At 38.2% G+C, this 26,571-nt stretch overlaps 1 protein-coding gene across 2 annotated transcripts in view; it reads right to left on the bottom strand.

Moving 5' to 3' along the window:
- Window positions 1–11,009: 11,009 nt before the first annotated feature.
- LOC150094569 (integrin alpha-9-like) overlaps window positions 11,010–26,571 on the bottom strand; it is an 806,800-nt gene continuing 791,238 nt past the window's right edge. For both annotated transcript variants that reach the window (XM_090411876.1, XM_090411877.1), the window contains exons 26-27: window positions 23,191–23,304; window positions 11,010–11,245 (exon numbers count right to left, since the gene is read on the bottom strand). In XM_090411876.1, the coding sequence (XP_090268002.1) occupies window positions 11,090–11,245; window positions 23,191–23,304 (270 nt within the window). In that variant the 3' untranslated portion in view covers window positions 11,010–11,089. The remainder of the gene's footprint in view (window positions 11,246–23,190; window positions 23,305–26,571) is intronic.

The following is a 26,571-nucleotide window of genomic DNA, read 5'->3' as shown; positions in this document are numbered from 1 at the left end:
GGGCAGATGGGGGTAATTATCTGTGAGAGTCGACATGGATTTGTGAAAGGGGGCTCTTGTTTTAGCAATATGCTAGCCTTTTATAATAAAGTTACAAGAACATTAGATGAGGGAAAGGCATATACTGCAATTTTCTTAGACTTAGCGAAGGCATTTGACAGGGTGCCACATGATAAGCTGATATTTAAGTTGCAGCACATAGGTCTGGATGTCAGATTGGTCAACTGGAATCAGGATTGGCTGCCCGATAGGTATCAGAGTTGTGTATGGTGGAGCAGTATCATGGAGGCAGAGGGTTACAAGTGGGGATCCCACAGGGCTCAGTACTAGGACCTATATTGTTTAACCTTTATACCAATGACATTGTGATGGACCAGGTGATGGAATAGATGGTGGAGATGGTATGCATAAACAAATTGATGAAATGAGTGGAAGGAGGGTAATTATTATGGGGGATTTCAACTATGGTAACATTGATTGGAAGGAGGAGAGGACACATCTGAGGAAGGAAATGGATTTTATTCAATTATTAAGGGATAACTATCTGAAACAGCATGTAATTGAAAATACTAGGGGTGTGAGAGTGCTTGACCTGGTAATAGTATCTGAGAATTTGACAGTAATGAATATGACCATGTTGCCACCTATTGGTGAGAGTGATCATAAGGTCTTGACCTGGGAGGTGGCTAAAGGCGTGAAATTTGTGATTAAGACAGGGTATATGTGGAATTACCGTGCTGGCAAGTATGACAAGCTTAGGAGATTGCTTGGATCAGTGCCATGGCATGTACAACTGCAAGGGCTGGATGCCGATAGAGCATGGGAAGTGATCAAAGAGCATTTACAGGAGGTTATGGCTGATTGTATACCTAAGGTCCGAATAGTGAAACAAGGAGGGGTTAAATGGATGAATAACACCATTAAGCTTGAGCTGCAAAAAAAGAAACAACTATGGAGGGAATTTAAAGAAAGGGGGTGACCTGCAGGCACACGAACGGTATAAAGTACAGGCCAGAAGAGTAACGAGTGTGGTAAAAACAGCAAAAGCCGATTATGAAAGGAAACTAGCTATGCAAGCAAAAGAGAATCCCAAACAGTTCTTTCAATATGCTGCAAGCAAGAAAAAAACTGTACATGGCAAAATGATTTTAAGGAATGACGATGGTAAAGAGTTCACTGAACCAGTCGATATAGTGGAGTTACTGAGCGCGCACTTTGCAAAAGTATATCATCCAGGTGGTGACGTTGAAAAAATGAAGGAACCATTAGTTTATATGGGAATTGTGATGAATGAAGTGGAGGTGAATAGTCTATTACAGAACCTTAATGTGAATACATCTGTGGGATTGGATGGTATACCGGCTCGGGTCTTGCATGAAGCGGCTAATGAATTATCAGTGCCCTTGACCATGTTGTTTAATCTGAGTCTCAGGTCTGGCTTAGTCCCGAAGGCGTGGAAAGAGGAGAAAATAGTTTCACTACATAAAGGAGGATCCAAGACCATGGTTGTAAATTACCGACCGATCAGCATATCAGGAGTCGTTGTCAAGGTCTTGGAAAAAGTAGTCAAGGGAAAAATACAGGAATGGATTGATGAAAATGAGATACTGTACAGAGGACAGCATGGCTTTTTGAAGGGTAGATCATGCCTCAGTAACTTGCTCAAGTTTTATAACAAGGTGACGGCTGAACTGGATAAGGGAAATGGATTTACAGTGATACTGCTGGACATGGCAAAGGCGTTTGACAGGATACCACATGGAATTTTAATCCGTAAACTACAACATATGGGAATGGATATAGGGTTGGTGAGATGGATAGCTGGGTGGTTGATGGATAGATATCAAAGAGTAGGTTTTATTCAGGAGTAGAGTCCAAAAAACGGCCTGTGACTAGTGGTGTGCCACAGGGTTCTGTTCTTGGACCACTGCTGTTTAATCTGTTCATTAACGATATAGGGAAGGGTCTAAGTGGGACAGTTCATTTGTTTGCTGATGATGCAAAGTTGGGTAGGGCGATAGTGAATGCAGAAGATGTCAAAGTCTTGAAAGATGACTTAGATAGATTGGAGTTCTGGGCTAAGGAGAATGGATGTCAATTTAATGCGACAAAATGTAAGGTTATGCATTTCGGAGTGAAAAGATTAGCAGCAGTATACCACATTGGTGGAACTGTACTCCAAGAGATTGATGAGGCCAGGGACTTGGGAGTGTTGGTGGATAGGGAGATGAAGTTTAGGGGGCACATTGCGAAAGTAGCTAAATCAGCTCATCAACTCACTTGGTTGTTGAAAAATACCTTGACGAGCAGAGAACAACAAGTTATTGTACCTCTGTACCAAGCCCTGATAAGACCTCATCTCGACTACTGTGCCCAGATTTGGTCACCTCGGTTCCTTCTTGATGGGGAGGAGGTTGAGAGGATCCAGAGGCGAGTGACTAAGATGATAGCAGGTCTATGGAATGAACCATATGAGAACAGGTTGAAGATTTGTGGGTGGCAGAAACTAGTTGATAAGTGGAAAAGGGGAGATATGATTGAGACATTCAAATTGCTAAAAGGATTCTATAGGATTAATTTAGATGATATTTTTGAGATCCGGACTGGTGGTGGGAGAACTAGGGGACACCCATGGAAGCTGGCAAGAGCATGGTTAGCAGGGGTGTTAGAGCTGGGTACTTTACTTTTAGAGTGGTAAATGAGTGGAATAAGCTGCCAGAGTCTGTTGTGGGTGCTATGACAGTGAGCGAGTTCAAGGCAAGGTATGATAGATACTGTGAGAATGTTGAACAGCTGTGTGAACATGATGTTTAGGGCCTCCCTCGATGAGTCTAAGGACTCCTGGAGTAGCCCGTAGTAATAATAATAATAATTGTCAGTGAATTGCAAGGGGATATTCAGTTGTTTGCAGATGATGTGAAGCTGGGAAGGATTATTAGTAAGAGTGCAGATGTGGTAACCCTGCAAGAGGATTTGAATAAGCTAGATAGATGGGCAAGTGAATGGGGATGTCAGTTTAATGCAGCAAAACGTAAGGTCTTGAGGTTTGGGAAACATCGATGGAATGCTGAATTTTCTATGGGAGGAGTTATACTGGACGAAGTATTGGAGACGAGATCTGGGATTGATGATTGATAGAAACTTGAAATTTAGGGGACATATTGCAAAAGGTAGTGAAGGTAACACAGAGGATTGCTGCTATTATGAGAAAGACACTGACCTGCAGAGATAAAAGGGTTATCGTTCCATTGTATAAGTCTCTGATCAGACCACACTTAGATTATTGTTCTCAGATTTGGTCCCCAGGATTTGAAGGGGATAAATCAACCGTGGAAAGGATACAAAGACGGATGACAAAGATGGTTTCAGGATTGTACAAGGATAGTTATGAGGATCGGCTGAGGGAATATGGACTGCAGAGTTTGGTGGATAGAAGAAGGGGGTGATATGATTGAGACTTTTAAACTGTTGAGAGGTGGTTACAGGGTTGACACTGGGGAGTTCTTTCACTTGGTTGAACAGTGGGAAGGAGTGATGACAAGAGGCCATCCCTGGACGTTATGAAAGGAAACTGAGCAAGACGGTGAGGAGTGGTTTCTTTACTCGGAGGTGGTTGAACCATGGAATGCATTGCCTGATGTAGTGGTGAGAGTGAGAACAGTCAATGAGTTTAAGGAGTGGTATGATAGACTTTGTGTTAGTGGGACCTCCCCTCGATGAATCTTGACAGACTTTATGTTCTTAGGAAAGACCTCTCATGATGAGTCTTTAGACTCCATGGAGGCCTGTGTAATAATAATAACTTGCATGTCTTGTTCTATCTTGTTCACTTTTTTATTTGCCTATAGCTGGTTTTTGAAGCCCACAGATCTTCAATCTATTCTCAAGGGGAGTTTCATTCACTTATCACAATCTTTGTCACTTGCTTCTAGATCCTCTCTACCGCTTCATTCCAATGGAGTCCATGTGACTAGATCTGTGTGCAGTAGGCCAGATGTGGTCTTGTGAAGGGGAATAATACCTTCCCTATCTCTAATTGTGTGTGTTCTTTAAGAACCACATAATCTGATGTGCCACCTTTTGCAATATGCCCTCTAGTCTTCAATTCTGACCAAAATACCCCCCAAATCCTTGGCCTCATTAATTTCCTGCATTAGAATTCCATCAATATATGGTTCACATCTTGTGATCTCTTCTTCCCAAGTTCATTACCTTACAATTGGCCACATTAAACTGGCAGCCTATTTAAGTCATTTTGCAGATCTCTACATCTTAAATATCACTCTTCACAGCTTTGTATCATCAACAAACAGAACATTTCTCCCTCAAATAATTTTCTACATCATAGATTATAAATGCACACATACAAATTAAACAGCAGTGCTAAACTGCTGAGCCCTGCATACACCACTAGTCACATGCCTTCTGGATTCAACTCCTCCACAAACCAATCTTTTAATATATGTTCATCATCATCCATCCCCATTTGCTCCAACATATGCAACAGAGTTCCATGAAGAATCCTTTCAATTTTGAAAGGCATTTGACAGGATTCTTTGACAGATCATTTGACAGGACTGAGTTGAATAAAGGAAATGGCTACACTGAGTAGCCATTTCCTTTATCCAACTCAGTTCTGACTTTATTATGAAAAATAAGGCAAAACCTACCCTTCACAGAACCATAATGCCCCTTATAAAGTATTGTATTCCTGTCACCCAGTTCTGAATTCTGTCTTTTACCAACTTCCTCAATACCTTTAACCAATACTTCTGTGATACTGATCAATCTATTATTCGATACCCTTCTCTTGAAGACTGCTTTACATCAAGAACTGCTGGGAATTAAACAGCCTAGTCAGCAGTCTCAGTTCCTGATATGCTGATTGGCCTATAATTTGCTGTCTTGGAGCTTCCTTCATGCAGCAGAACGATTGTTCTCTTTCCAATCCATTGGAGCTTTCTCAGAACTGAGGCTTAAATTTAAACAGCTTGGTCAGAGGAGGTGCTAATTTTCTTCCACATTCTTGTAATGCATGGGGCAATATGCTATCTAATGCCATGGCTGTGCTTGCATTAAGGTTCTGTAGTGTCCTGAACACTTTATATTTCTTCATTCTCTATTCTCCCATCAGCGAGTGTTACATCTGCCATTACAGTATCAAAACCAAGATGGTACATCCTTGCAAAATCATCATTACTAACTCAGTTATTCAGTTTGCTTTTGTTACTTCATTATCATTAGCTTTTTTTTTTTTTTTATGTCATCCTTCCATGGTCGTTTCTCCTTTTACTTGCCACATAGCAAAAGAACACTTCAGGATTTCTTTTGGCATCATCTACTCTCATAATGTTGCTGTTTGTCCATCTAACTCCTAAACTGATTTATCCTTCTGGCTTTGGAGTATGATACTATTTTCTTCAATTACCCCTTGACCATCTCTCCCATGTGCTGACAACATCTATCCCATCCATATTCTTATGCCATGGCAATGATGCAAGCCAACTTCTCATCTTATCACAATCACCTGCTGTATAATTCTGCATATACCCCTTTAGCAGAAACTACAGCAATCTCTCAGGTCAAGATCACAGGATTGGTTGCTACTAAGTTCTCTTATGTCATGACCAGATTCAGCACTCTAGAATCCCATGTCTCTCCATTACACGCTGTCTTGGGTAATTAACACTTAGCAGCTGTATAAGTTGCATTTCCTTCTCTCCATATGACCATTCTTCTTTCCTATTTAAGTTCCTATAGTTGAAATCCCCTATAATAAATACTCAACATGCTAATTTGCCAATGCATGCCATGAGATCCAAAGAAATAATAGTTCTTTGGTTATGTAACCAGTGAAAGGAAGAATGACTTAAAAAAAAAGTGCTGAGGGTAGGTGTTATATTATCTGTATATGAATGATTTACCCTCACAAAATAATTGCATACTAATTCAACTTACTTTTGATTCCTTCATATTTCACCTCATCGAGCAATATCCCGGAAGAGAAAAGCCACTAGTGGTGTGCCTCAAGGATCTGTTTTAACCTGTTTGTTAAAACAGATTTCGATTATTGGCAAAGATTTGAATGTGGATGTTCAGTTGTTTGCAGATGATGCAAAGTTTAGATGAACTATGAAGAGTAGAGAATATCTTGTAGTCATATTAGAAGACTTGAATAGATTGAGTGAATGGGCATGGCAATGGAGATGCCAGTTCAATGTTGCAAAATGTAAAGTTTTAAAATTTGGGAAACAGATGGGATGTAGAATTTGCACTTGGTGGGGATATATTGTTGGAGGTAGAGGAAATAAGAGCTCTTGGAGTGATATTGGATAAGGATCTAACATTTAGGGGACACATTGCCAAAACTGTGAGAACAATGCAACAAATTCTGGGAATGATGCATAGGATACCGACTTATAGAAGTAAGGAGATTCTTACTTCTTTGTGTAAGGCTCTGATTAGGCTACACATGGACTACTGTGCACAGATTTGGTCACTTGGTTTTCAAAAGGAGGAAGAGATGTTGGAAAGGATCCAGAGGCAACTGACTATCACAATCAGTGATAGTCAGTTTCTGATCTCTGGAATGTTGAATATGAGGAAAGGTTTGAGAAGATGTAATTTACAGTCTAGTGGATAAGAGGAAGAGGGATGATATGAGACCTACAAGTTAGTAAGAGGTTGTTATAGGATTAATATTGAAGAGGTTTTAAAGAAAATGGTGGGAGATCAGCAGAGAACCAGAGGTCATCCCTGGAAACTGTATAAGGAGGGTGTGAGCAGGGCAGTGAGAAGCAGGATTTTTCCATGCAGAGTTGTGAATGATTGGAATGCCTTGACTGAGAGGGTGGTGTCTGCAAAGGATTTGAGTGTGTTTAAGGTACAGTATGATGAGCTGTGTGTATGACAAAAGGACCTCCTAGATGAGTCTTTTGACTCCATGGGATCATAGGGTAATAATATTCAGTAGTTATCCTTCTATAATTATTCCTCTTTTTATTTGTCATATAACAAAAGACGGTTTGCAATTTGTTTTCTTGGCTAATTTTACCTTCCTTAGTATGCTCGTAATTCTTATTGCCTGTACTTGGTACTGCTCCTGAAGTTGCTCATCACAATCATTCACCTGAGTTGTGAATGATTGGAATGCCTTGACTGAGAGGGTGGTGTCTGCAAAGGATTTGAGTGTATTTAAGGTACAGTATGATGAGCTATGTGTATGACAAAAGGACCTTCTAGATGAGTCTTTTGACTCCATGGGATCATAGGGTAATAATATTCAGTAGTTATCCTTCTATAATTATTCCTCTTTTTATTTGCCATATAACAAAAGATGGTTTGCAATTTGTTTTCTTGGCTAATTTTACCTTCCTTAGTATGCTCATCATTCTTATTGCCTGCACTTGGTACTGCTCCTGAAGTTGCTCATCACTTTTCTCTATACCATATTTACTTCTTTTGCAGCTCCTGTTTAACGATGTTACTTATCCGATTTTATCCTACCAGCCCTAAGTATTCAGTCTAATGATGCTTACCTAAAATATCCTTGAACGTTTCCTATGTATTGCCATCAGCTTTCCTTTGTAGTTTGTCATGGCACTGTGTTAAATTTCTGAGTTTTTCATTATCATAATTGTTGTTCTTCAGCTACTCTTTATCTGAAAATTCCACATGCTTTTGGCACCTCCCAGGTAAATCCTGATATGATCATTCCTCTTATTTAGAGGCAAAGTGGTTATCTTGAGTATGGCAGAGTTCCATACTCCAGTATAGAGCTAAATTCAGATCTAGCACTCAAACCCTGGGTCTTCTCCATCACATACTATTAACTGTATTTCCACAATAATGTCCCCATAATTACACACATTTGTTCTCATTGAGCTAATGTGTCAACATGAATATCTTCCTTTGCATTCCCACACAGCAACTGCGTTTTGCATGCTCGATAATAAACAAAAGGAATCAAGAGTGAGATCATGACCACCACAACCCTAATTGTGATCCCTCTGTTCTTCCTGAAAATACATTTGCATGGTGCTGTACCAAAAGTCTGTGCTTGCTTTTAGGTGCTGCTAGTGCAATTGGAAGAATAGTGGAACATTGTGCCCTTCGATTAGAAAAGACCTGGGTTCGATTCTCATTGTGATGAGGTTAATCCTTATATAGGCTTTTTTCAGTTGAAGGCGAGTTAGCCAATCTCATACGGTGGTAGCAGGGTCTTTTCTCCCGGAAACTTTAGTTTTTCATTTTACGTACAGATAAATTGGCCTTCAGAACACACACAATTTACAGACAAAAAAATACTGTTGTTGGTGATGATGTGCAATAGATGGAATTGATGGTAGTAGTGTCGTAGTTGGAGAATTAACTAGTAGTGGGCAGGATGAGATGTATTTAGTGAAGTAGAGTAGTGTGTCGTCCCATGATGGGTCCTTGGACTCCCTGGAGGTGTCATGTAATAGTAGTAATAATAATAATAATCCACTTTACCACATCTTTGGCATCAACTCCGACATAAATGATTTTCATTTGTTTATGTTCATTATCACTGACATCTAGACCAGACCACCTACTTTTGAACTTAAACTGCACATTTTGATTCATTTTGCCACAAGGGTGGCACCTTTGCTTGTTTAATACTTCACACTACCTGCCAGTTAATGTCTAATTTAGAATCCCCTGCTTCTCACCTCCTCTGACTTAAGATTTCCTTGTCCCATTCATGTGCTGTAGCAACCACTCCAGATTTTGAACACCAGTCTGACCTTTCACTTTTATATCCATGAAGCCCATTTTTGATCCAAACAACGAGGTCATCTTTCCTCTCAGTAAAAGAGGAGAGGTGACCTCTCCCTTGTGAGAGGACTTGCATAAGAAAATGCTCTTCCTCCAACGTTGTGTCCTTTGGTAATACAAAAGTAACAAGTGGAATGAACTCTAGAATTTTTTTTAACTTGGTCTGGCTATTGCTTCTATTCTTCTGACCAAAATTACATGCATAGAGTTAGTTATAGAAATTATCCTCGTTATCATGAAATCCTTCAGCTCCTCCTTCTATTCAAAATTGTTGTTCACTTTCCGACCCTTGGTTCAACAGAAAATGTATAAAAGCAGTTGGAAAGAAAAAGAAAAAACTCAGCTTATCATAGGTAGCTTGCATCAAGAACAGTAGATTCTTGCTCAGCTATGCTTACACATGCACTGAATGCAAAACAGCCAACAGAAGATTTCAATGCCATCCACGAAATCTCCAGGTCCCTTGCCAGGACAATCAGATTCAAATTCTGCTCATCTGCCCTTCCATTTCTCTCTGTCTCTAATCCAGATGGTAATGCTATTATAGCACCAAAAGATAAAGCTGACCTCTTGGTATCACTTTCTTTCTTTCATAGATGACCAAGGTAAATTGCCTCCTACCATACCATTGAGCCTGTAATGTCTCACATGGTTTTTTGGCAAAATTGAAGAATACTAAAAAAATTTTGGAACCAAAAACATCTGCTGGTTCTGATGGCATCTCTCTCTTTCCAGTTCTGCTCACTTTTTGTTCCATAGCTAACACATGTTATGGATTACCTCTGCAATCTTCTGTACTTAGCTATCACTTATCCCAATGCATGGAACAATCATGTATAGAGCCTATTTAAAAAGCAAAAAAAAAAAAAATGACTTGTCAAACTACAACCAATCACCATTGCATTAATCCTCTCCAAAATAATGGAAAAAGTCATCAAATAGTCAACTTCTGCACTGCCTAGAGACCCACCATTTCACTATCAGTATGGATTATGCCATTTAAGATCCATGGCTAACCTTCTAGTCTTCATCATTTGACATGGAAAGATTCAGAGAAATGTGTTATCACTCTTGATATTTCCATATCTTTTGAATATCTGGCATTGAGGCATGCAAAACAAACTGCCACCCTTTTGGTCTACCTGCATCCTCTCTCTCTGTAATTGAGTAACCAGCCTTCTATTGGTTGTTCACTGTGGGATATGGTGTATAGCTTTCTCTCTTTGAGCCTTTGCTACCAATGCAGGAATGCCTCAGGGATTCTGTCACCCATTCTTTCTCCTATACATAAATGACTTGCTCTCAATCATTGCTGATCTTATTCTCAGCTTTGTTGTTCATAATATTCTCCATTGATCCTATAATTTGATAAACCATCAGTCCTCAGATATCCCAGTGCCTTAAACATTGACCATGTCTTCCTTCAATGCAAGGACAATCTTGTAACCTTTGATGTCACCAAAATACAGTCTTGCATTTCTCTTGCATAAGGGATTTCAGCTCAGCTCACTTCACCTATCCTTACTTCTCAGTAATACACATCTCACCAACAGGATCAGATTGTGCTGCTTAGCCTGACATTTACCTACAGTCTCTTATGACATAAAGACATCACATAAGCCACTTGAAGCATGTAGAAACTAGGCATTCTGCTCAAGATCCTATTTTGCACTACCCTACTATAAAACCTATGCCCTATAAAAATCCCAAATCTGTCCATCCTTAGAATACTACTCATGTTTTGGTGGCCCATGTAAAATCTATCTAAAAATTCTCAATTCTGTCCAGAGGAAAGCATTTTGGCTTATAGATGATTCCTTCCTTACTGACTTACTGCATCGTCTATCTCACAGTTAGTGTTTCAGTACTGGATCTGCTCTACAAGTATTTCCATGGTTGCTGCTCCAGTGAACTGGCAATCATCATTTCTCTTTTAATCATAATGTTCTCCATTATCTTCTGGAACAACCATTATATACAAAGGTTGTTCCATTCTAGAGGATAATGGAGAATATATTGGATCAATATATTCTCCATTATCCTCTAGAATACTCGCCTGCATTCCACACGGGGCATTGATCTGCTTATGTTCTTTGATCTCTTGTGTATAGGATCAATATATTAAAAAAAAAAAAATCCAGATGCACTATATAATACCTGGTATGAATGTGTTAACTGATTTAATTATCAAATCATCTAATTGAAAAAAAAATTTTAATCAGGCAAAGAGAAACTAGTTCTGTACATTAGGAACTATATAACTGTATCTAGTACAGTAGAATCACCTAAGTTATTTATTATACATAGGGTTATCCAGTCCATCTGTCTTCTTTTTAGATACATCATTCAAGCTGTTATCAGCTATATGGTGTTCCCATTCTGTCACCTCAGCTTCCTGCATCAACCTCTGCATTTCTTCTTTCTTTTTTCGTTGGAAAAATCCAGCCTAAAAGGGAAATCTATTCTTAGAAAAGCATCAAATTTCTTCTAAAAGAGTAAAAATCATAAGCAAATTGGAAGGAATATACTATAAGAGGATTAGACAGGGTTAGCAGAGACTGAATAATTTTATTAATTTCAGATTAGTATCAAAGGAGTGATCACTGATGTTGGCTTGGTTGGGTGAGTGGATAGCATACCTACTCTCTAATCTAATCTTAAAAGGAAGTGCAGGTAAAAATGATTAGGTGATGTTAAATGATACAGAAGAAATGGGCTTTGTCTTAAAGCAAGTAGATACAATAATGTTTTTAACTTTTTTATTTAGCTGATTTCAGGGAATTACTATTATTATTAAGGCCTACATGGAGTCAAAAGACTCATCGTGGGAGGTTGTTTTTAAGAAAAACAAAATTTATCATACCACTCCTTGAACCCATTGACCATTTCTGCTCCAACCACTCTCTCAGGAAATGCATTTCAAGGTTCAACCACCCTCCATGCAAAGAAACCCTCTCCCTCTCCTCACCCTCTTGCACACAGCCTTCTTTCATAACTTCCAGGGATGGCCTCTTGTCATCGCTCCTTCCTGCCATTCCACCAAGTGAAAGAACTCTCCAATGTCTACCCTATAACTTCCTCTCAACAGTTTAAAAGTCTCGATCATACCTCTCCTTCTATCCACCAAACTCTGCAGTCCACATTCCCTCAGTTGATCCTCATAATTCATATTGTATAGTCCTAAAACCATCTTTGTTCTTTGCCTCTGTACCCTTTCCACAGTCAATTTATCCCTTTCAAATCCTGTGGACCAAATCTGAGAACAATAGTCCAAGTGTAGTCTGATCAGGGTCTTATACAACGGAATGATAACTCTTTTCTCTCTGCAGGTCAGCGTCCTTCTCAGTATTGCAGCAATCCTCTGAGTTACCCTCACCACTTTTGCAATATGCTCGCTGAATTTCAGTTTTCTATCAATCAACCCCAGATCGCTTGTCTCCCCTACCTCCACCAGTACAGCTCTTCCAATCGAGTATGCATCCTCCCATCGATGAATCCCAAACCTCGAGACTTTACATTTTGCTGCATTGAACCGACATCCCCCCCATTCATTTTGTCTAGTTTATTCAAATCCTCTTGCAGGACTGCCAAATCTTCACTATTACTGATAACCTTTCCCAGCTTCAATCATCTGCAAACAACTGAATGTCCTCTTGCAATCCATTGACAATATCATTGATATAAAGGTTGAACAATACAGGTCCCAGTACTGAGCCCTGTGGAACCCCACTTGTAACCTTCTGCTTCCTTGATATTGCCCCACCATACACAGCTCTGATACCTATCAGTCAGCTGCTTCTGAATCCATTTGACTAACCTGACATTTAAACCCATGCGCTGCAACCTGTTAATTGCCTTTGTAAAATCCAAAAATATGGCAGTATATGCCTTTCCCCTCATCAACTGCTCTTGTCACTTTATTATAAAAGGCAATCATATTACTAAAGCAAGAGCACCCCTTAACAAATCCATGTTGATTCTCACAGATAACATTATCCTCATCTGCCCAATGCTGTATATAGTCCCTCACTAATTTCTTCAAGACCTTAACAACTACTGATGACACACAAACAGGCCTATAATTAGCCACTTTCAGAATCACAATATACTGGGTGATTATAAAATAACATCGTGTTCAGAGCTCTCTAGTGAGTAATGTATTGGATGAAACACACCGATATTCTGTAGACATACACGGTGGAACATGGGGATTCGATTTAACGAAAAAAAAAGTACCAAAAGTCGCCAACAGGGGAAATTTTGGTGCCGCCAAATTAATTTTAGTAGGTGTGACTAATGAATGACTAAATGGAAAATGAGAGACAGCACACATCAATTTCATTACGTTTATTGTTAATTACAATTGAGGTTCAATATGACCACCATTCTGATGTTCCAGGAACTGCATATGGTGCAGACATTTTCCACAGTGGCTCGCAACATATTGGAATTGATTTGTCTCACGTGCAAGATCGAATATCACGTTATTCGATCTTTCAGAGTTGGAATATCGGGTACATATCTTTGATACACAATGCTTTTAAGAAATCCCCACAGCAAAAAGTCGCAAGGATTGAGATCAGGTGATCTCTTTGGCCGTGGCGTGGGAAATGCACGACTAATGATTCTTCTGTCAGAGAAATTGTCACAAAACACGCTGTACCTGAAGTCCGATGTGGGATGGTGCACCATCCTGCATGAAGATGGCTAAATCAAGACATCCTTTTTGCTGCAGTTGTGGAACCACAAAGTTCTGTAGCATATTGGCATACCTGTTAGCATTGGCAGAACCGGTCACTGGTCCATTTTGGCAATTTTCCTCATAAAAGTATGGACCGATGATAAAAGATGCCGTAAATCCACACCACACTGTGACTTTGGGCGAGTCGATAAGCATCTGCAGACACGTGCGGATTAGTTGCAGCCCAAATGCGACAGTTGCATGTGTTAATATTGCCGTTCAAATAAAAGTGTGCTTTGTCACTCCATAAAATCTGCCACGGCCATGCATAATTCACTTCCATGCACGCCAAGAATCTCAAATATAAGTAGATTCATGTGGTTGCATCACCAGGGTGCAATTCTTGAACATGACTGATTTTATAGGGGTAAAACTTCAACATCTGATGTAGGATTTTCCACACCGTTGTGTATGCGATATCCGTTTGCCGGGATATTGCTCGTGCACTGCTGGTACACTGCACATTCGTCATCTTCTGTTCCACAATAGCAGTTGCAACCTGTTCAACTTGTTGGTGATTGATTGGTTTGCATCCCCTGCTTACCTGCACTGCTACAGTTGCAGTAGTTTCAAATCGCTGAATCAGTTTTCCTAAGTTTGTTACGCTAGTCGGTCCTTTTTGTGAATTTTTCATATGCCGAAAATCACGAAGACAAGCACTGGCATTATTGTTCCGCTGATAATGGAGTTTGACTAACAAAGCATACTCACGTAAGGTAAGAGGCATCGAAAAGCAGTTCATCTACAAATGATAAGAAATCTCACAGGCTTTCCTTTTATTGCATGATTGATCACAAGAAACGCGATAATGCAAATTAATGCATTTTACTCGGTAAACAGTGCCAAAATATCCCCTGCTGGCAACTTTGGTACTTTTTTGTTAAATCGAATCCCCATGTTCCACTGTTTAAGTCTATCGAATATTGGTGTGTTTCGTCCAATACATTACTCGCTAGAGGGCTATGAACACTTGACGTTATTTTATAATCACCCGGTATATTGTACTATTTAGTGAGTAGGTAGCTAAATGATAAGTTTTTTTGTCATTTAGCTACCTACTCACTAAATAGTACTAAATGAAAAGAAATTCATTCATACTAAAATAGTAAAACAAGTATAGCCTTAGATAATTGCAGTAAGCTACCATTCTTAACTCTGACATATTCATTGAATCCAGACTTGAAAAATTTTTACACTATGATGCAGGTAAAAAAGAGAACAGTAATAACCATAGATATTTCTAATACTTGTAAAAATAATCATTTTAGTACTACCGTTATTCATCAAGCAAAGTAAAGGGCAGAAAATAGAATTAGTACATCACCACAAACACTTGCATATTAGCTGAATGAAAGATTTGAAAGTAGTATGGCATATCATTCACAAAGAATGTTGGCTATTTTTTTTTTTTTTCCCCTGATGTATCGAATATTGGCTCGCATTGTAACATTTTCTCTATTTTATATGGGCTGTATCCATTGGTTGAAAAATGTGTTGTGAAGTTCAAGTGCTGTCATTTGAACAAATCACCCTGTCTTGGTGAGAAAGTGATTGGAGGATGCCATGCTGTTGGGAAGAGTGATGATGTGGTGTTGTTTATGTAAATACCTACTAATATGAGTGGACTGTCTGTAGATGGAGAAGGATAATGAGTCATTAGAAAGCTGTGTCACTAGTGTAGCTAAAAAGGGGAGACTATCATTATTTAAGAGATTATTATTATTATTAAATTACATTCTTGTTTTCATCCTTTATGCAAGTGTAAACAAAGCCTTTACATGAAGTATCTTCACAATCAGACTTTGTATACAGAGGCTAAATTGCCTTATTATCCCATAATGCAAAAGCACACATTCTTTCAGAAGTGCATGGTGATATGCATTAAGGGGAGGGTCACTACTTACACCAGCTTCAACCTTTACTGAGATCTTATCAGTGGAAGCCAAATCAGGAAGATACCAAGGTTAACAGTTCTGGCAAGATGGATAACTGGACCTGTAGTCCTTGGATTTTCAACAAAATTGTTGTATTATGGAATGTTATTGAGCACTTTGCTCACCCACTATGGACTATTGATACCAAGTTTTTTAAAACAACTTGGTTAGTATGGGTTTTTTTTTTTTTTTTTTTTTTTTTTTTTTTTTTTTTTTTTTTTTTTTTTTGAGACATTTGTTTTTATCTAGCATTCATTTGTTTCATCTTGTTAATGCATCTGAACTTTTTCGGGATTTCAAAAATAAAGCAGAGATTTTAAATAAAATTAAAAACATACCGCTATCTGCCAAAACAGTAGCAGATAGGACAGTTACAATGTCCTCAAATGTGACCAACCAACAAGTCGAAGATGTTAAATTAGCTTCAGCTTTATCAATTGCGGTAGATGAGTCTTGCGACATCAAGGACACAGCCCAAGTTTCCCTTTTTGTGTGGTATGTATCATCTGAGGGTCTGAGAGAAGAACCTCTGGGATTATTGCCACTCAAGGGCCAAACGTGTGGAGAGGACATAGCAAATGCTGTTCTTGAATGCATGGAAAAAAAATCATATCCCATTCAATAAAATTGTGTCAATTGCAACTGATGGTGCAAAAAGTATGACGGGAGTGAAAAAGGGTTTTGTTTCAATTTTAAAAGGAAAAATTAATCACGAAGTGATTACTTTCCATTGTATACTGCACCAGGAAGCACTTTGTGCACAAACATTTACAGTAGAAATTGGTAAAATTATGGAATTGGTATTAAGATTACCCACACCATTATAGCAAGGGGATTTTAAGAGTTGCTAAGTGAAAGGGAGAGAGAGTATTCAGATCTTCTCCAGTACAACAGGGTTCGATGGCTTTCCAGAAGTGACATGTTAAAGCGTTTTGCAGCTTGCATAAATGAAATCAAACTGTTCCTCGACAACAAGGATGTTCAATATCCAGAATTAACACATCAGTGATTGCAAAAATTATACTTTATGGCAGACGTTACATCATAACTGAATCAGCTCAATTGTAAATTACAAGGCAAGCGAAATACTGCTTTTTCAATGCTAGAGGAAGTTATTTCGTTTGAAAAGAAATTCATTCTGTTCACTGAAGATTTAGAGAGGGGAACTTCAGTTCATTTCCCTAACATGTCTCAATATCATCGAGAGAACAATGCCCTCATTAACAAAGATTATTTCTTATTGTCATAAAGTACTAGTATTGCAGCCGTAGATTATTATTATTATGTGACACCTCCAGGGAGTCCAAAGACTCATCGCGGGAGGGTATCTACTCTACAACTCTGTCTCCACCACTCACAAACCTCCAACTGACCGCAACTATGCCAACTATTGCTGACCACTAGTATTTCCACAGACCATCACAAACATCTATACCCACGGTGGGATTTGAACCTGCAACCTTTTGGTTGGGGAGTGGACACGCTAACCACTTGGCCATGAGAGAGTCTTTTCTTCAAAGGTTTCAGAAATTCGGAAATAATAAAGCGACTCTAGCTTTTATTACAAATCCTCTTAATGCCAATGTGAAGGAATTAAATTTTTCTCTATTTGAAATTGACATGGCTAATTTTGAAATACAATTGCAGGACTTGACAAGCAAAGCCTTATGGAGCTCCAAATTTGTATCTTGATATTGAAATGGAAGAACTGGAAAAAGAAAAATGCAGTCTGATTTCACAGCACAAGCAGACTGCTATAAAATAACTACAGAAGGCAGACAATGATTTTCAGTACTTGAATAGTCTTCTGGACTCATATCATGAGTTGAAAACAAATTGCATTTGGTATTCTCAGATCTTCGGGTCTACATATTTATGTGAGCAATTGTTTTCTAACATCAATTTCATTAAATGTAAATTGAGGAGACAAATTACTGATGCCAACTTGGAATCTTGCCTTAAATTAAAAATGACTAGTTACAAATCGGACATACAGAAACTTCCTAAGGAAATGCAAGCTCATTGCTCACACTGATTAAAACCAATGACAGCAAGTTTTTGTGAGTTTTTCTTCATTTAATAAAGATAATTAATATTATAACTTTTTATATATTACTATAAATTTACTATAATATTTTAAATTTTCCTTATTTGTAAAAATATATTTATGGCTCTCGAATAATTTTTAATGTAAGGGACAGGTTTGGCTCTTCCGTCTCAAAAGTTTGCCTACCCCTGATCTCGTAGATGCAATGACTAAATGTATTCCAAGGGTGAGAAGGTTAAATAAGGTAGGTGTGAAATGGATGAATAAAGAGATTAAGCATGCAGTACTGAGAAAAAGGGCATTATGGATGCAGCAAAAGAAAAGTGGAAATAACCAATTCCATGAGGATTACAAAGACCAAGCAAGGCAGGTGACTTGGTTGGTAAAGGCAACAAAAGTGAGATATGAACAGCAGTTAGCTAATGAAGCCAAAAAGAATTCTAAGGAGTTCTTTTGATAATGTAGCCAGCAAAAGAAAGAATGATTATGGAAGGATGACACTGATTGGAGAAAATCGTATAAAGAAGCTGTACAGTGGCAAGCGGTGAAAATTTTAAGTGGGGGGTGCTGTATATACAAAAAAAAAAAAACATTTTTTCTTAATCAGTAACGAATTTATTAATAAATAAATTTACATATTAAAAATTACTTTATTAAAAATATTTCATCCCCACCACAAACAAACCCCAATAATCAAAGTTTTGTATCAATAGCAATGACAAGCACAAACAAATATCAGCGTTATATCACAGTGCATTTGTTTCGTGTAACGATGATTGAAAAATTATAATTGTTTTCATATTTTCAACAGTGACACTCATCATTATTTATCCTTTTATCTATAATAAATAATTATCTTATTTTAATAAAATAAGATGGACAAAATATAGTTCACCATGCACCAATAATACAAGTGTCATTTCTCACAGAAATAACGCGCGTAAACATACTAAAGATACACTGCAGTGTGGGAATCATGTAAAGTGCAATGACAAGGGCAAACAAATATCAGCGTTAGATCACAGTGTGTTTGTTTTGTAATCTAAAGCGTTAATCGAACAATTCCAATTATTAACTATTCAATCAATGTCAAAACATATGCTGTAACCTTTAACATATTGTATTTGCATTTATATAATGTTGTAAGCATTGTTATTATTTATAAACACAAACAAAATTAAAAATTTTCATTTTTTCCTTGGGGGTGCTGCAGTGTCGCAGTGCTTATGTACGGGCTGCCACTGGTAGAAGATGTGGTGGAGATACTTAATGAGTATTTCATAAAGGTCTTTCAATCTTATGAATGCGATTTCATGGAGAGATTGAGAGTAGGTGATGATGGGGACGAGAGACTGACTGAGCGAGAGGTGTATCGGGAGTTGAGCAAACTGGATGTTAATAAGGTTGTGGGACTTTATAATATATCTCCATGCATTCTGAAGGGATGTGCCAGGGATCTGATGCCTGCCTTGACATATTTTCTTAATACAAGTCTTGCACTGGGTCAAATTCCTAAGGAGGGCAAGATGTTGCCACTTCATAAAGGAGGTGACAGAACTCGAGCATCAAACTATAGGCCTATCACAAGATATTCCACATTACAAAAAGTTTCCTGACTATTCCTAGTAACACAATGCCCATTTTTTGAATGGCCTAACCTTTCATTGCACTTCTCATGCATCATAATACATTCTTTTTTGTTATTTAATCTAATGCTTCATAATTCTTTAATGTTTTTGGACACATAAATAAAACATCTGTTGCATTGTATCCAATGCAGAAAGTCTAATTAAAAATTTGATCTCTGAGTTGAAACCTTCTGCATTTCTGCCATACGTTTCTTCATTTTTGTAAAGTTAACTAGCATGTCTGTGCTAATCAAAATAACCAAAGCGAATTTTTTTAAACCCACAGTACCACGGTTATATCAATTTTTCACCGAAAATCACTATTATAAAATTCTCCACAACATAATTAAGAAAAAAAAATTTTTTGTTACACTAGCCATAATTAACCTTGAAAGGGTACAGAGGTAGATAATGAAGAGTATATCAGAAGTATACAATGTTAATTACGATGATAGCCTGAGTGCACATAGACTGCATAGTTTGGTAGATAGGAGAAGTGATATAATTGAGACATTTAAATATTCAGCGGTAGTCTCAAGGTTGACACCATGAACAAAGGAAAAGGACAATGACGAGGGGTTATCCCTGGAGGTTGTGAATGAAAGTAGTGTGCAAGAGAATGAGTGACTTTTTCACCCCATAACTCCCACCCCTAATTTTCATTAATTTATATTCTTTCTCCTTTTCCTAAAAAATTTATAGTCCATCTTTGGGGATATTCAGATTTTAATATCTCTGTTTTTCCACGTTCCCCCCCCCCCTTTCAGTTGTATTAATTTGTTATCATTATATGCCTGATACTGCTCCGAAAGAAGACAATCTTGAGCGAGAATGGTCAATGCGTTTAAGGAGTGGTATGATAGACTGTGTTTCCTAGGAGGGACCGCCCTCGATGAGTCTTGATAGACTTGTGTTTCTTAGAAAGGACCTCCCACGATGAGTCTTTTGACTCCATGGAGGCCTGAATAATTACTATTATTATTATTATTCAGGCCTCCAAGGAGTCAAAAGACTCATCGAGGGAGGTCCTTCCTAAGACAAAGTCTGTCAAGACTCATCGAGGGGAGGTCCCCACCCCTGAGAAACGCAAAGTCTATCATACCACTCTTTAAACTCGCTGACCGTTCTCGCTCCCACCACTCCACCAGGCAATGCATTCCACGGCTCAACCACCCTCCACACAAAGAAACCACTCCTTACCCTCTTGCTCACAGTTTCCTTTCGTAACTTCTAGGAATGGCCTCTTGTCATCGCTCCTTCCTGCTGTTCAACCAAGCGAAAGAACTCCCCAGTGTCAACCCTGTAACCACCTCTCAACAGTTTAAAAGTCTCAATCATATCACCTCTCCTTCTTCTATCCACCAAACTCTGCAGTCCACATTCTCTCAGCCAATCCTCATAACTATCCTTGTACAGTCCTGAAACCATCTTTGTCATCCGTCTTTGTATCCTTTCCACAGTTAATTTATCCCCTTCAAATCCTGGGGACCAAATCTGAGAACAATAGTCCAAGTGTGGTCTGATCAGAGACTTATACAACAACGGAAGGATAACCCTCTTATCTCTGCAGGTCAGCGTTTTCTCATAATAGCAGCAATCCTCTGTGTTACCTTCACCACCTTTGCAATATGTCCCCTAAACTTCAGGTTTCTATCAATCATCAACCCCAGATCTCTTGTCTCACCTACTTCCTCCAGTATAACTCCTCCCATAGAGTATGGAGCATCCCATCGATGTTTCCCAAACCTCAAGACCTTACATTTTGCTGCATTAAACTGACACCCCCATTCATTTGCCCATCTATCTAGCTTATTTAAATCCTCTTGCAGGGCTACCACATCTGCACTATTACTAATAATCCTTCCCAGCTTTGAATCATCCGCAAACAACTGAATATCCCCCTGCAATCCACTGGCTATGTCATTGATATAAAGGTTAAACAATATAGGTTCATTAAACAATACTGGTCCCTGTGGGACTCCACTTGTAACCCTCTGCCTCCTGGAAACTGCTCCACCATATACAACTCTCTGATACCTATCAGACAGCCAATCCTGAATCCAGTTGACCAATCTGACATCCACACCCATGTGCTCCAACTTAAATATCAGCTTATCATGTGGCACCCTGTCAAATGCCTTCGCCAAGTCTAAGAAAATTGCAGTATATGCCTTTCCCTCATCTAATGTTCTTGTAACTTTATTATAAAAGGCTAGCATATTGCTAAAACAAGAGCGTCCTTTTACAAATCCATGTTGATTCTCACAGATAACATTACCCTCATCTGCCCATTGCTGTATACGGTCCCTCGCTACTTTCTCCAAGATCTTAGCAACTACTGATGACACACTGACTGGCCTATAATTAGACACTTCCAGTCTGTTACCACCCTTATGCAATGGCACTATCTTACCTTCCTTCCATTCCCTGGGCACCTTTTCCAAAGCCACACTTTCATTGAAAAGCCATGTTAAAGGCACTGTCAATTACCTAGCACATTCTCTCAAAACTCGTGGTGAAATACCATCCAGTCCCACAGCTTTACTGACATTCAGAGTACTCAGCATCTGAAACACACTCTCCTCCTGTACCTCCAGACCTCGAACCAGTCCTATCCCTCTAGCATTAAAACTGAGATGAAATACTCCAATAAAGTGTTCATTGAACAATTCCACTATGTCCTCTGCATCAGTCACTCTATTCCCATTTTTATCCCACAATATCATTCTTCCACAGTCATTTCTCCTCCTACTGGCCACATAGCTAAAAAAATTCCCTAGGATTTTCTTTGGATCTTAGGGCCAATCTCCTCTCATAAAATAATATTAATAAAAAATAATAATAATCTCAAGCATCCCACAAATATGTCCAAAATTATTCCTACAATATTTTTTTGTTTATCTACGTCTTTAAAATATCATTAATGCTTTAAATAAATTGAGTAAAAAAAGCCAATGATGTTATACAAGGGGTAACATCATAAACCTTAAGAAAATAAACAAAATAGTCATAAATATTAATAATAATACAAACTTTTTGTATATCTGTTATTTTCTTTAGTTTAATTCTCAGACTACTTACTATTCTTATGATATGAGAATTTTTGTTATTTAGCATATGGGGGAAATAAAAGAAATTATTGAGCAAAACTATATACAGACTGACAGTTCAGTTAACCAATCAATGGCACTATCTGGGAATAAATGAAATTTCCTGAGGCCTCCAAGTAAAGCATGTATGGGACAGTCAGTGATATGATGCATAGTCTGCACACATGCAAAAACATGACTGTGAAATTCCTCACAGATGTAATAAGTGGGCACAGCAGCCTTGTCTGGTCCTAAATCTGTTTAGCTGACTCCAGAGGTGTTGAGATAGATTGAATCCTTGTGGTTTGATAGTTGGATCTATGTTCAAGAAAACTTGTTTGCAAGTTCATTCCAGAGTGTTATCCACTAGTCCAGGGGGGCTATCGTCTGGCGATTCCACAAGAGATATGTGGGAGGTGACGAGATATCTTGATATAGTAAGACACATATTATTCCTAATTTTCTTTATTTCTTTGATAGCTTCTCTTATGAAGCATGGAGGAGCAAATGTGGGAAAGAACAGGCAGCATGGGAGAGGAGTAGATTGTAAGGTACCAGAAACAGTTCTCATTATGTTGAGCTGTGTCGTGTGGTGATTTTGGCTCCAAACTGGTGAACAGTAATACTCCAAAACAGGGAAGACTAGAGCCAGGACTGCTGTTCTAAGAGCTGAGGCATTACAATCCCAATTTGTGCCTGTCAGCTTGTTTATGATGTTACTGGCAGATATCTTTAATTTTAGGGTTTTTTTTCCAAATGTTTTTGATAAGTTGAGCTATGATCAAGTGTAACACCAAAGTAACAAGGGTTACTTTCATGGATTGGAGTCTTGTTTCAGAAGTTATTTTTAGATTTCTATCAAAATAATATAATCTTGATACAAAATTTCTATTACTAATTTACTCCTCTACAAATGTTTTAAGAGTATAAAATATTATTTCATACTACTTACCCTAACTAGTACTAATGCTATTACAATCAAGAAGAGGATGCCCCCAATAACACTTAATACAACAATCCACAAGGCAATCTGTTGCTCTGCTATTCTTTGAATGATTGAAGTGGCCTTTAAAAAAAAAATGTATAAAATTTTTACTTTTTTTTTTTTCTTGATTTATTTGGAAATATTAGTCACTCAGCAATTTAATTTAGCTTGATAATATTGTACAAATAAGGTGAATATAAAACACAATATTATACATAAAAAAAAAAAAACTTTAATTATTACACATGTTACAGATTTTAAAACATCAAGCAGATTTAAGATATTACAACAACTGTTCAACTAGTGTGTACCTCCCCTCTAATATGCAAGAATAGAATTTCAATAATATTTGATTACATTCTTTGTGTAACTGGCTTTTTCTGGAGATGTTTAGTGATAAAGTTGGATTCTTTAAAATTAATTTTTTGGAAGTTATTACAGTGATAGCAGGTAGTGAAATCACAAGAGGTCACTGTTGGAAGTGTACAAAGATAATGTGACAAACGAAGTAAAATGGAGATTACTTTATTACCCTCCATGGAGTCGAGACTTATCATGGGAGACCATCTTAAACAACAAGATAGGTATCCCAAGACCCATCTTAAACAACAAATTGATCATACTATAGCTCCCAGAGATAGCTCCTTGTCCTTGAACCTTCCTCTTGATCTACCATATGAAAGAATTCCCAGTGTCAAACTAACTGCCTCTCAACAGTTCATATGCTTCAATCATATCAGTTCTGCTCCTATCAAACAAAGTCTGCATATCCTCATAGCTAACATTGTCCCAGGCTTGTTAAAAATTTTTCCACTTGGTTATACTAAAATTAAAGATGCCAAAAAATTATATTCTTGGTTTAATCTTTTATCCAAGTGTAAGCAAGGTTTCATTTGAAGTAACTCCATGACTGAGCAACACGTATAGAGGCTAATGACCTTAACATCATTTGTCTTAGTATCCCACAACACAAAGCACATATCCTTACAGACATGTATAATTATTATTATTACCCAAGACCTCATGGAGTCAGACTCATCTAGGAGTGTCCTTTTATCATACACACAGCTCATCATACTGTGCTTTAAACAAACTTAAATTCTCTGCAGATACCACGCTCTCAGACAAGGCATTCCAATCATTCACAACTCTGTATGAATAAAAAACCTGCTTCTCACTCCCCTACTTACAACCTCTTTATACAGTTTCCAGGGATGACCTCTGGTTATCAACTGATCTCCCACTATTTTCTGTAGAACCTCTCTAGCATTGATCCTATAACAACCCCTTACTAACTTGTAGGTCTCTATCATATCTCCCCGCTTCCTCCTATCCACCAGACTCTGCAAATTACATCTTCTCAATCTTTCCTCATATTCAACATTCCAGAGGTCAGAAACTACCTTAGTCAGTCGCCTTTGGACCCTTTCCAACATTTTTTCTGAAAACCAGGTGACCAAATCTGGGCACAATAGTCCATTTGTGGCTTAACAAAGCCTTATATAATGGGACAAGAATCTCCCTACTTCTACAAGTCAGTGTCCTTATCCACTATTTCAGATCCTTATCCACTATCATCCCCAGATCCCTTATTTCCTCCACCTCTGACAATATCTCCTCACCAAGCATAAATTCTGCATCCCATCTTTGTTTCCCAAATTTTAAAACTTTACATTTTGCAGCATTGAACTCGCATTCCCATTCCTGTGCCCAATCACTCAATTTATTCAAGACTTCTTGTAAGGCCACAACATCTTCTCTACTCTTCATGGTTCGTCCCAACTTTGCATCATCTGCAAACAACTGAATATCTCCATCCAAATCTTCACCAATATCATTAATATACAAGCTAAACAGCAGTGGTCCTAAAACAGATCCCTGAGGCACACCACCAGTAACTTTCCTTTTCCTGGATATCACTCCCCCATGCACAATTTGTTGATACCTATTAGAAAACCAGTCTCCAATCCAATGCACCAATCTAATATCCAACCCCATCCACTCTAGTTACACTATCAACTTGTGAGGTAATTTATCAAAAGCCTTTGCGAAATCTAAGTATATTACTGTGTATCCTTTTCCTCTGTCTATGGAAGCAGTCACCTTATTGTAATAAGTAGATTACTAAAACATGACTTCCCTTTAGCAAATCCATGCTGTCCATCAAAGATAATACCATTTTTGTCAACCCAATTATCATAGCTCTCACAAACTTCTCCAACAGCTTAACTACAACACGTGACGTGACACACAGATTGGCCTATAGTTTGATGCTTGAGTTCTGTCACCTCCTTTATGAAGTGGCACAATCTTGCCCTCCTTCCACACCTTACGAACTTGACCCAGTGCAAGACTCGTATTAAAAAAAATATATCAAGGCTGGTGTCAACTCCCTGGCACATTCCTTCGGAATACGTGGTGATACATTATCAAGTACCACAGCCTTATTTACATCTAGTTTTCTCAACTCCCCATACACACCTCTTCCTAACTTACAGTCTCTCTTCCCCATCATCAACTGCTTTCAATCTCTCCATGAAGTCACATTCACAAGATTGAAAGACCTTTATGAACTGCTCATTAAGTATCTCCACTACACCTTTTGCAACAGCTGTACATATACCATTTTCTCCAATCAATGTCATCCATCCATAATCATTCTTTCTTTTGCTGGCTACATATCAAAAGAACTCCTTAGGAATTCTTTTTGGCTTCATTAACTAACTGCTGTTCATACCTCTCTTTAGCTACCCTTACCAAAACAGTCACCTGGCTTGGCTGGTCTTTGTAGATCTCATGGAATTGATTATTTCCACTTCTCTTATGCTGCCTCCATAATGCCGTTTTTCTCTGTATCGCATGTTTAATGTTTAATCTCTTTATTCATCCATTTCACACCTGTGGGAGATCATGGAATACATTTAGACATTGCATCTACTAGATGGTTTTTGAAAATCCCCCAAGCTGCATTAATCTCTTTTCTAGCTACCTCCTCATTCCATGCTATTCCTGCAAGCTGTCTCCTGTCCCTTTTTCTTAGAGAGGTCCTCAAACTACCTGGCCATCAACCAGGTAATCGCCTCCTGGTTGCTTTCACCAATTGGTGGGTGATTTGGCACTTCATTTATAATTACATCCTCTGATGTTTCTATATTGCCATAATTAAAATAACCCATAATGATCACCCTTTTCTTATTTGCTTGGCTAATTTGATTATACACTGCTATGCATTATGGGAAGGGTCACTACCTAGATCAGTTATTACATTTATTGAGATCTGATATCAAGGTTGAAGTAATGCAGTAGTTATATTTCCATAAACCTTGGTATCATTTCTGCGTCTGGCTC

Source organism: Typopeltis vanoorti, chromosome 22 (genome assembly GCF_054136105.1).
Source record: "Typopeltis vanoorti isolate ZY-2024b chromosome 22, IOZ_Tvanoo_1.0, whole genome shotgun sequence".
Classification (NCBI taxonomy): Eukaryota; Metazoa; Arthropoda; class Arachnida; order Uropygi; family Thelyphonidae; genus Typopeltis; species Typopeltis vanoorti.
This window is presented reverse-complemented; position numbering and strand designations above follow the sequence as displayed.